Here is a 12,345-nt window from a genome sequence, read left to right as displayed (position 1 = left end):
ATCCTGAGATTGTTACCTTTTTGGTCCTTTTCCTTAACTCTCCTCCCAACTCCCTAAATCCTCCCTTCAGGACCTCTTCCCTTTTTTTACCTATGTCATTGGTACCTATATGTACCACGACCTCAGGCTCCTCTCCCTCTGATTTCAGGATATCTTGGACGCGTTGAGACATGTCCGAGACCTTGGCACCAGGGAGGCAGACCACCATCCTGGTCTCCCGACTGCGTCCACAGAATCGCCTATCCGACCCCCTAACAATAGAGTCCCCAATTACTATTGCCCTCTTCTTTTTGTCCCTACCTTCAGGAGTAACAGGGCCGGTCTCTGTGCCGGAGGCCCATCCGCTCTCGCTACCCCCGGGCAGGCTGTCACCCCCATCCGTACTCAAACAGGAGTACTTATTTGCAAGGTGTACCGACATTGGAGTACTCACTCGTCCCTGCCTCTGCCCCTTGCCCTTCCTTAGCGTGACCCACATGTCTCTCTCCCGTGGTTTTGGAGTGACCACCTCCCTATAACTCCCCTCTTTCAAAAGTTGCATTTGAAAAATTATCGGAGATACAGTTTGTACGGAAGATCCTCTCTCTTTATATTCTCCAAAGACGCTGCCTGACCTGCTGAGTTACTCCAGCACTTTGTGTCTTTATTTACGGCATAGAGAGATGTGGATCAACGCAGGTAAGTGGGATTAGTATAAAACGCATGGTGATTGGCATAGACATGGTGGTCGAGAACATGTTTCTATGCAGTTTAAATCTGACTCTGACTCTAACTCTGAATACTCACAGCATTGATTCAAACACATTTGAATGAATAAGACTTCTTTATTCTTGTACTCTATTCTTGTAATATAGTCCAACAGTCTACTTGTTCAAGATAGATCTGAGTGTTTATTTGTCATATGCACTGGATATGAACTGGAATAATCAAGTTCTCATTTGCTGCAGCTTTACAGGGCTGTTAAATGCAACAATAAAAATATATATGCAATGAATTATTGGTTATTCTAAGTAAACCAGGTTGTGACAGTGCAAACACCAAAACATGTCAAGCAACCATAGTGCAAAGCCCGTTGTGTTTCAGTGATGAGGTCGGGTTGTGGTTAAGGTTGTGCAGGGTGGGTTCAAAAACCTGATGGTTGATGGGATAAGCTGTTCTTGAGCATGGAGGCTTCTTTACCTTCCTGGGTCTCCAGCACTATGAGGCCACAACTCTAACAGCTGTGCCTCCGGGTCGCCCTCGAGGCGCCCACATTTTTTCCTGCATTCATAGAAAGAATGCTACACTTGCTCTGCAAAGCAACCTTTAGTTTACTCAAGGTAAAGAAACTGTGACCCCACAGCACCTGGTGATTTCTACAAATTTCCCCCACAATATATAATGCTTAGCATCCTGCATGTTGTGAAGTGGTTCCATGTTAATCTGCTGAGAAATAACTAATGAAACCGAAAGACATAGTACAAAAGGGGTGCCACCTTACTCCTCTTCCACTCAGGCTTCAAAGTGTACATCCTTTATTCTAATGCTTGTTGGGAAAGCAATGTCTATGTGGGTATCCCTTGTACAAGGTAGTCCTTGCTCACTACGTGACCTCAGAAAACCTAAAGTATAAACTCACACAAGATGTCTGTCTTGTTTTCAAGGCTAGGACCTTTCTCGGGACCTTTCTACCTTTCCATGATGGAATTTACCATATATAACATTACCTATTCACTGCTGTTGAAATAATTATAAGGCTAACCTATCATCTAGGGGAAGCATCAGTTTTTGTTTAATGTAACTTTATAATTCTGAGGTGGCAGGAATATTTGGTTATAATGCAGACATTCAGAGAGTTGTCTTCGTAGTAACCTCCTATCAGAAATTTCCTTGTGCAATTGTTCTTCGACAGCCTGTGTAGATTCTTCTGCCAACTGTCACCATTGGAGTATGCACTTATTTCTTGCCTACACTCTCCTGCAGCTTGGAGACTCTCTGGTGCTTGCATTGTAGTAAGTGCTGCTTCCTGGGGTCGTCTCTGTGAGCAAAGGTGCCTGACCCACGGAGTTACTCCAGCACCTTGTGTCCTTTTGGGATATGGATCATGTACAATTAAATGAGATCCGTTTAACTTGGCATCATGTTCGGCATAAACATGGTGAACTGAAGGTCCCGTTCCTGTGCTATACTGTTCTATGTTCTATATTGCAATGTTATACGCACTTCCTGACCTTCATCCTTATTCTCTTTATTGTTATAGGGATTAAAAATAAATAATTTTGCTTCTTTTGTGATCTCAGAAACTGATTTTAGCAAGATTGGATTGCTGCACTGGGACATTGCTGCACATCAATTGGAGTTCCTAACAAAACAGCGATTGCACTTCATTGTTTGTGAATCGAAACATAGTAAAATAGAGTAGATATGGGACTATTGTTTAAAAAAATTTCAAATGTTCATTATGCTCCATTTCAGACGAAAACATCTTTGTTGATCTGTACGGAGCTGCAGTGGATATAAATGTAAGGTTGGATAAAAGCTCAGTAACGATAGAGAAAACCTACATATCATTGGCCAACCAGAGAATTGTGTCCATTTGCAACAGAAGCAATATAGTTGTACACTTCCAGTGGAAAGCTTTTGCAACTTCAGAAGAGGAGGAGCAGCAGAAACTTAGGTAAGGACAAATATTTTAAAAGGAAGATATTGAACATGTTGTGGATCTGAAATAAAACTAGAAAGTTTACAAAATAAGTTGTGCTGCAGGGTTATTGCAGCTTCCAAAATTCAAGATATCCCAGGCTGGGTCGCATGTTGCTGCTCGTACTCTTGACAGAAGATCTCAAGTGAGCCTATGGAATCGTTTTTTGTATATCAATATTATGATCCACGTTCTCTGTCCTTGTTTAATTATCAACTCCAGGGACATGCCTAGTGTGCATCTTCTGCTCTCAACCCACAGGATCACCTTGTCGTAACTATTTATGGTATTCCTTTCCAGCATCATCTTCCTTTTCAGCATTCTTCCTCGAATGTTACTATTTAAAAAAGATTGTTACTTTTTAATTATTCCCTATTCCTGTTTTATTTCCTGCCCTGTCTGCATTATTCATCATTTTAAGTTTATTTTATGTGGAGCTCTGTGTGAATTAATAAGAGTATCCGACTACAATGTAAAATGTAATATCTATAAAGCACAGCCAATGCATGTGGCAGATATTGGAAATGATGCATTCCTGGCTGCATGTGACGATTAAATGGTCCATGCTCCTTGCCACTTCTGTCATCTACTCCAGACTCCTCACATATGCTTCCTTATTATAGGCTTCATCTGAATCCTCTGTCATTACTGATGTTTACATTCTCCATCTGGTGAGCTGTCACATCAACCTGTTCTTCCCTCTTGCCAAGTTGCATCTTGCTAATGCGAGATGTCTCTTTCTGTGAAACAGGTTCTCTATTTCTCGCCTCTACTGTCATTGCGATGCCAATATGTAAGCTGGTGCTTGGTTGTGTAGGCACGGTTTGTTCATCATTGTCTAAATTGTCTTCATCTTTCTCCACTGCCACCTCCACATCCTCTTACCACATATGGTAAATCATATTCTTTAGCATACTTTTTATAACATGGAAGGAGGCTACTGAGTCTGTGCCATTTCTCAGAGAAATCCCACCCATTTATTCACGCTGTAACTTATTCTCTCTTACCTGAGCACCAATTCCCCATTGATTCATCTACCAATGATCTATACTGAAGATAACTTACAGTGGCCAATAAATCCACTAGCACAGTTTTGGGGTGTGGAAGGGAAGTGGAGGACCTGCAGAAACCCCATGAGGTCACAGCGAGAACATGCAAACTCCACATAGACAACACCTGGTCAGTTCAAACATGGATCACTGGGTTATGGTGGCAGCATTACTAATTGTTGTACCACTGTGCCATATTGTCTAATCAGGATAATTGTAATTGATGCGTGTGATATCTCTACAGCCCCCTCTTTTAAATCATTGTCGAGACCTCATTCTGATAATGGAGGGGGCAAGTGGGAGCCAAAGCATGGACAGTAGAAACTCTAATCTTATTGTGATTGGGAGCAGAACAGATGTGTGGAACATGCATTTTGAGATCCATTTCAACTATGCAAGAGGAAAAGCCTTGGGAAAGGGAAAAATAAGCCATCTTTATGGCTCTTCCATGGAAAGTCTTGTCATCGGAACAGATATGGCAGAGTTGGAGAGTCTGGTAGAATGACATGCTAGTTGCAGGGCGGAAGGATATTTATTCAAAACATGACAAATGGATCTGACTTGGAAATTGACAGGAGATATTAGCAAGGAGATAAACTGGTATGAAGACAGAGGGCTACATCCCGAGTGCAACAACCATTTGATGTGGCATGTATAAAGGCCATTCAACAGCTGGATGAACCTTCGAAGTCTGAAGGGCACTGAAAGAAGACTGTGCTCCTCATGCCGTGTGACAATGAGTGCTGCACTGTTATTTAGTATTATGTATAATTTGTGTAATTTATATATAATTTACATATAATTTGTTTTTGTGGGTTGTGTGAGTTTGTGTGTAGTGTGTCTGTGGTGCCGATGTTCAATTTACCTGTGTCGCGCTGCACTTGGAGATATGACACCAAACGCAACATGACAGGGCGGCACAGTGGTGCAGTGGTAGAGTTGCTGCTTTACCAGGTTCGATCCTGATTACGGGTGCTGTCTGTTCAGAATCTGTACATTCTCTTTGTGACACGTGGGTTTTCTCGGCTGATCTGGTTTCTTCCCACATTCCAAAGACATATAGGTTTGTAGGTTAACTGGCTTCTGTAAATTGTCCTCAGTGTATAGGATAGAACTAGTGAGTGGGTGATGGTCGGTCAGCATGGACTCAGTGGACTGAAGGTCCAGCTTCCACGTTGTACCTCTAAACTAAACTAATGTCTTGGCTTGCGCAGCTTGCCAATCATTACAAGATGTGGCCCACTTCAAGATCATCTTTCTTTGTCCTAATCTCTCATTTCTCCTTTGATATTTTGTTCTGATTACTTCATCTGCTTCATTCCACCCGTGGATATTTTTTCTCGAGCTTCCTTCTTTTCACCCAGTTGGGTTTGTTGGATTTTTGCCTGTATTCTTTAGTTCAGTACTTTTTTCATATGCATGATGTTTGATGTTTGATGGTGAAAGGAATGGGACATCCGTGGCCTTGGCCTGTCTCAACTAAAATTCACAACCTGAAGGAAGACATGAGAATTTAAATAGCAAATTTTCTGGGGCAGAGAAACATTGCAAGGGATTGACAAATATCACATAATTAAAAGCAAATGCATGAATTATTCTAAATGTTTTCTTTATTCTGAACTTTAATGGGCAATGAATGTGCAAATGCAGAGGTTTCACAATCCTCACCAAGGAATGCCATTATTCTGAAATCAATTGTACAGTTCAAATTATGCACCAACAAATGGTAATTTATAAGGTGTCTTCTGCTTGCCATAAGATCCTGCCTGATTTGCACATCAGTAAAGAGTTTCATATTTTGCTTCAATTACACTGTGATGTTGCAATCATGCAAGAATATGTAATGGTGATATTTGTAATAAATACAGAAAATAAAAGGCTCATAATTGCCAGAAGAGAAAACAATTGGCAGGTGTAGAGTTCCACTCAGGTGAGTCAGCGTGTCCTTTTAATACATTGTGTATTTTCAGCCATTCTTATTTTTATTACTGTCAGTTTCTAAGAGAAGACATTTCATGGATGATGGATGTGATATATGTGTAGAGCACTCAATCCTGTCCATGTTTGTGATTTGAGCTTTAGGATCTGCACCTCACCTAATCTGGATTTTTTTGTTAGATTCTTTTCAGACTTAAAGAGTGAGGAAGAGGAAGAGACAGAATTTTTTTTGCAGGAGTGCGCTGGAGATCCTGCACTACGTGAACGCATTTCCATCCTTTCCCGTACCTTTCTGAATCGTTGCCGAATGGCGCAGGATGACAAGATGCTGCTGTCTGATGATACCTTGTCCATTGAACCATTGGTTAGTGGTAGGATTGGATTGCAGAGATAATCATGCATATGTGGGCAGTGGATGTGGTCATATTTGTTCTGCACAGGAGATGGGCGAGGTCCTCACTGACTATTTCTCCTCTGACTATCGAAAAAGACATGAAGAGTGGGGAATTTTGGACAGTTAATAGAGATGTATTGAGGACAGTCATTATTATGGTCGAGGAGGTGCTGGATTTCTTAAGGCGTATGAAGGTAGACAAATCTCCCGGGCCTGATCAGAGGACACTGTAGGGAAGCTAGGGAAGAAATTGCAGGCAGCTGTCTGAGATAAATAAATCTTTATTAGACACGGATGAGGGCCAAAAGCAGTGGCGGATCTACATTGTTTGGGCCCTGAAGCTTGAACTGTTATGGGGGCCCCTTCGCAACCAGAAATGAGGTCAGGGTAACCACTGTTATCTTCTTCAATGGGGTTGTTCCACGACAGGTTGTCTCGGCCCCCGGCATTGAAGCTCCTGCATTTTCTATAAATTGAGAGTGGTTCTCAAGCTTTCTGCTAGTAGTTTACATAACAGAAGTTTCAAATTTTTCGTACACATAAGCAGTAAAATAACCCCCAAAATATATATATTTCATGAAATAGACAATAGGCATTTCTATGATCATCCACAATCAGTACCCCATTCCTGCCTTCTCCCCATATCCCTTGACTCTGCTATCTTTAAGAGCTCTATCTATTTTTTACTTGAAAGCCTCCAGAGAATTGGCCTCCCCTGCCACTCCACTCTTGAAGATAGTGGAGTCAGGGGATATGGGGAGAAGGCAGGAATGGGGTACTGATTGTTGATGATCAGCCATGTTCATATTGAATGGCGGTGCTGGCTTGAAGGGCAGAATGGCCTAATCTAGCATCCATTGCCTATTCACAACTCTCTGTGTGATAAAGTATTTTCTCATCTCCGTTCTAAATGGCCTACCCCTTATTCTTAACCTGTGGACCCTGGTTCTGGACTCTACCAGCATTGGAAACATGTTTCCTGCCTCTACCATGTCCAAACCCTTAATAATCATATCATCTATCATATCTATCTATCTATCTATCTATCTATCTATCTATCTATCTATCTATCTATCTATCTATCTATCTATCTATCTATCTATCTATCTAAAAGTAAGATCTTGACCGCTTTTGGCTCGCTGTGCTTTGATTTCCGAGAGAACGCCGCCACCTACGGCCATCATTTTTGGCTACCTCGCTCAGAGCCCCCCTCCGCTTGCCTGGGTCGGAGAATTTTTCCGATCGATGAGAAATGAGAAAGATATTAATGTTTTTTTTAAAATTGCCATTCTCTCTGCTGCCACTGCTGGTGGGAGGGGGGAAGGACTATAAAACCCGGAAGTGGGGTGCCTCACTCAGTCTCTGCATGATGGAGGATGCCAGAGGGTCACGTCTCTCTGAGCTCTGAATAACACTGAACACGTGTCTACTCAACTGTGAGTGCCCTTAATGTGGTTTGAAAATGAAAATATGGTTGTTTTTAAGTAAAAAGGCACTGCATGCAAATGGTTGTTTGGGGGGTTTGGGTTGAAGTAAAAAGGCACTGCATGTAAATGGTTGTTTGGGGGGTTTGGGTTGAAGTGAAAAGGCACTGCAGATGGTTGTTTGTCTAAACTTGACAACTTCCTGTTTGCACTATATTGATTTTAGATAAAACGCTACTACTCACGGCTGTGATTTTTGGCCATCTTACTCAGTCCCCCTCTGCTCAACAGGTGCGGAGGATTCTTCCCATCAATGAAAAACAAAAGTGTTATTAGTGTTTAAAAAATGTTGCGAATCTCTCTCCTGTCAACTGCCAGCCCACCAGCTGTGATTGAGCTGCCAGCACATCAGGCTTGAGGGATTGAGCTGCCAACCCAAGAATCCATTTGGCCCACAATGTCCATACTAGCCCTCTGGAGAACAGTAGTCCCTGCAGCCAACAACACCCATACCAGCGCTCCAGCAAACCTCCCCCCCACCCCACTGGCCACCAATATTGGAATTGGTGGAGAGGTGGAATATTGCGTCAGGGACCGGCCCTCCTATGTGAATATGGGACCCAACGGGTCCCACTTAGTCTAGTATACTTTTAAAAGTGTGTGTGTGTGTGTGTGTGTGTGTATGTGTGTGTGTGTGTGTGTGTGTCTGTCTCTGTCTCTGTCTCTGTCTCTGTCTCTGTCTCTGTCTCTCGCATTGCCCGAGAGAGCCGGTGGGAGGGAAGGGGCGTACGCACACTGACGTTGATGTCGGGCCTGACCCCCGCCCACCGGCACGGAGAGTGGCGCAGGTGCATTGCCCGAGAGAGCCCGTGGGAGGGGCTGCGGATTTTAAATCAGAAGAATATGCTTCTGGGGCCCCTCCAGGATTAGGGGCACTGAAGCATAAGCTTCATTGGTTTCATACTAGATCCACCTCTGTCCAGAAGACTGGAAGATGGCTATGTTGTGCCTCCATATTAGAAGGGTTAAACTTTGGGAACTATGTATGAACCAGTGGGCCTAACATCTGCTGTAGGCAAGTTACTGGACAGGATTCTGAGGGATAGACAGGGATAATTGGAGATAGTCAGCACGGTTTTGTACAGGCTGGATATTTTACAAAGCTACTAGATTTTTTCCAAAGAAATAACCACAAAGGTTAATGAGGGTAAATCCACAGATGTTATCCAAGGAAAGCTAGTGAATTGGATAGATAATTGTCTTCATGGAAGGAAGTAGAAGGTGATGGTAGAAGGTTGTTTTTCAGACTGGAGCCTGTGACTAGTGAGGTGCATCACTAATTGGTGTTAGGCCCTTTGCTATTTGTGATTATTATTGATTTAAATGAGAATATACTGACATGATTAGTAAGTTTGCTGATGAAACTAAAGTCGGTGTTATCATAGATAGCGAGGGTAGTTTAAAAAAAAACAGTAGGATCTTGATCAGCTGGGCAAGTGGGCTGAGGGTATGTATGGTAGTTTAATACAGATAAGTGCAAGGTGTTGCATTACGGAAAGTCAAACTAGGGCAGTACATTCACAGTGAATGGCAAGGACATGGGGAGTGTTATAGAACTGAGAGATCTAGGAGTGCATGTACATAGTTACCTGAAAGTGGTATAGGGTGGTCAAGAAGACCTTTAATACATTGGCCTTCATTAGTCAGGATTCTGAGTATGCCCTATTCTCATTAGATCAGGTTGTTTTATATTAATAGGTCATTTATTATAACTATGATTGCTATTGCAAGTCACATCCCCTCTCTGTTCCCCTCTCTCATGACTTCCTGGTTCGTTAATCAAACATCCATCTAATCCTCCACCATGCTTACTTGAATGTTCCTATTTGTCTCCTGACAATATAACTGGCTATGCTTTTTGTTTTTTTCATCAGGAAGGAGATATCTGGCCCAATTCAACACATGAAATAAGTATAATCTGCAAACCAAAGGAAGCGAAGATATTTCAGTGGACAATCTACTGTGATGTCACAGGTATAGAATATTGCATGTTAATTATTCCACTGTAATGACTGTGCCCCACTGCTTTACACCTTTGCTCTACTGAATATTAAGCTTAATTTGCCTTGCCCTACTTCTGGCCCATCCTGTTTTGTCACCTGGCTCTTGACTCTACCTTACTAGCTCATTCCCTTGCTGAGCACACAACTTCCACCACTGCAGATGAATGTCTTAATGTTCTTCTCTCATGGCAATTTCTAGTCTGAATCTCTAATATCAAGTATGAGGATGGTTCTGATGAGATTTCCTCTGGCCCCAACTCCCACCCCTGCCGGGTGTTCACCATCCCCCCCGACCTCCCCCTCTCCCCCACCCAACGGTCTGTCCTCAGCAGAGGTCTTACCTTTGTCCCCCTCCGTCCCCATCTCAATGAGTTCCGCGCCCACCATGACTTGGAGCGCTTCTACCGTCGTCTCCGCCTCACAGCGCACTTCCATGGGAAGGAGTCCTCGCCCCCCAATGATGACCCCTTTTCCCGTCTCCAACGCACTCCCTCCTCGTGGAACCCCCCCTCACAAAGTCCCGGCTCTGGAACTCTTTATTCAGAACTGCCGCCACGACGTCAACCGCCTCAACTTCTCCACTCCCCTGTCTCACTCTAATCTTTCCCCCTCTGAACGCACTGCCATTGAAGCACTCCGCAAAAACCCAGATTGGGTCATCAAACCAGCCGACAAGGGAGGTGCCGTGGTAGTCTGGCGCGTCGATCTCTACAAAGCTGAGGCCACGCGCCAACTCTCGGACACCTCCTCCTACTTACCCTTGGACCATGACCCCACTGACGAGCACCAGGCCACCATTTCTAGCACCATCACCGGCTTCATCAATTCCCACGCCCTGCCCGACCAAGCTTCCAACCTCATCGTTCCCCAGCCCCGCACGGCCCGTTTTTACCTTCTCCCCAAAATCCACAAACCCGGCTCTCCTGGCACAAAAAAAAAGAGTCTGAAGAAGGGTTTCGGCCCGAAACGTCGCCTATTTCCTTCGCTCCATAGATGCTGCTGCACCCGCTGAGTTTCCCCAGCAATTTTGTGTACCTATGAGGATGGTTGTTTGCTTGCTTTTTCCTCTGCCTTCAAGAATTTTGACTGTGCTTCGGTATTTTGTTCTGTTTTACCATTCACAATGTATTTGAACCGTGTTCATCGAGTTTGATTCAGTTAATCGGGTTCATATTATGTTCCCTTACTTTGTCATCCTTATCCCTCCTCCGTACTGGAACATGCCGGTCCTTTCTTGGAGAAGCTCCTCTTGTCGATGCTTTTGATGGTGGAGAGAGCTGTGCCCAGGGTGGACTGGGCATTGTTCACGATGATTAGTGGCTCAATATGGTGCCCCTAGTACCCAGCCGTACATGAAATTGACATCTAAGTTCCAAGCATTTAAATAGTATCAGTGTCTAATAGCTCCTACATGGCTCAAGGTGTGCCATTGGGAAAGGTTGTCATACTGGTGAGATGAATATTGGGTGCTGTTGAGAGTACTATTCATGCCATAACGATAGTAGGAACCTTCTATCACTCCTGCTAAACTGTCAGCTACATGCATGTTTGATTGGCAAAACTTCAATGTCAGAGTTGGCAATTCATTCAGTAGTTTCACGTGATACATCATGAGTTGTGTGATGTCACTAGAAATCGATATTTCATGACTATAGAAGAAAACTGACTTGGTTGTCCACAATGAAAGCTCGGACTCTTCCTCATGTTCGAATTGTTAGGCAGGTGGTCAAATATTCCCAAGCTGGCACTACAGCAGTTGAAACGTATTCAATTTTCATTGAGTCACAGAGAGATATAGCATGGAAACAGGCCCTTTGGCCCACTGAGACCATCATAACCATTGAACATATTTATATATCAATTCTACCCTAACACATTTTATTCTCCTCATGTTCCCATCAACTCCCCTCCAAATTACACCATTTCTGGGGTGATTAGAGTGGTCAATTAACCTCCAGACTCACACAGTTTTGTGGGAGTAAACCAGAGCACTAAGGCAGAAACCTGCTTGGTCACAGAAAGAACAGGGAAACTCCACACAGACAGCAGTTCAGGTTTCCTAAAAGGTTAGAGCCTGTGACTTCATTACAATAATATATTATCTAAATTAGAAGACAAAACATTATGGTCCAAGCCAATCTGTTTTTCATAGATCTGTAATTGGCAGGTTCATTTTAATTACAAGATTATAGATTGTATTTTCTGTACTCAGCCAAGTGCCATGCCATTGGGAAAGAGTCCAGTCCAGGCTGCGAATTTCAGCCAGGTTATGTGTGGAACTTATAGCCCTTTATGAGGCAGAGTGATGGTGCTCTTTAAGGAGGTGTTGTTCCCTGCAGACATCAGGTGGTTCAGTGTGTGAACTACCACAGTTCACTGAGATTACAAAAATGATCAATGAAAACAAGCTATCACTAATGCTGCTTGCCACTGCTTATACACATGCTGTTAGATAAATCTGGTAAAATTAAAAATGGACACACATTGATGCTTTGGTCCTCCAGGTCGGCAGACTCGCTTGCCTCTCCGTATCAAGGCTGAAGGTATGGGCCCCAAGCTGCTTCTGAATTTTGACCTGATTGACATGGGACACATCTTTTTAAACTCTCGTCACACATATGAGGTAAATTATATAATTACATTCTGTCAATCTAGAAAATAGGCTTGAATGCTTTTTTTCTGAAATAATTAGGATACTTAATCCAGTTAAATGAAAAATTCAGTTATGGAGTTTCATGGACCAGGCAAGAATGTACTAGCTGATTAGAACACTTTGTGTTCTGTCTCAAGCTGATCT

At 43.2% G+C, this 12,345-nt stretch overlaps 1 protein-coding gene across 1 annotated transcript in view; it reads left to right on the top strand.

Annotated features, from left to right (window-relative positions):
* The window catches only part of hydin (HYDIN axonemal central pair apparatus protein), a 109,946-nt gene that overhangs the window by 50,003 nt on the left and 47,598 nt on the right, over positions 1–12,345 (top strand). Inside the window, exons 8-11 of the mRNA XM_033035971.1 lie at positions 2,455–2,656; positions 5,848–6,031; positions 9,420–9,519; positions 12,053–12,171. Of these exons, the coding sequence (XP_032891862.1) occupies positions 2,455–2,656; positions 5,848–6,031; positions 9,420–9,519; positions 12,053–12,171 (605 nt within the window). The remainder of the gene's footprint in view (positions 1–2,454; positions 2,657–5,847; positions 6,032–9,419; positions 9,520–12,052; positions 12,172–12,345) is intronic.

This window comes from Amblyraja radiata, chromosome 17 (genome assembly GCF_010909765.2).
Source record: "Amblyraja radiata isolate CabotCenter1 chromosome 17, sAmbRad1.1.pri, whole genome shotgun sequence".
In the NCBI taxonomy this organism is placed as follows: Eukaryota; Metazoa; Chordata; class Chondrichthyes; order Rajiformes; family Rajidae; genus Amblyraja; species Amblyraja radiata.
Note: the sequence above shows the minus strand (reverse complement) of the source record. Positions and strands in the feature narration are given on the sequence as shown.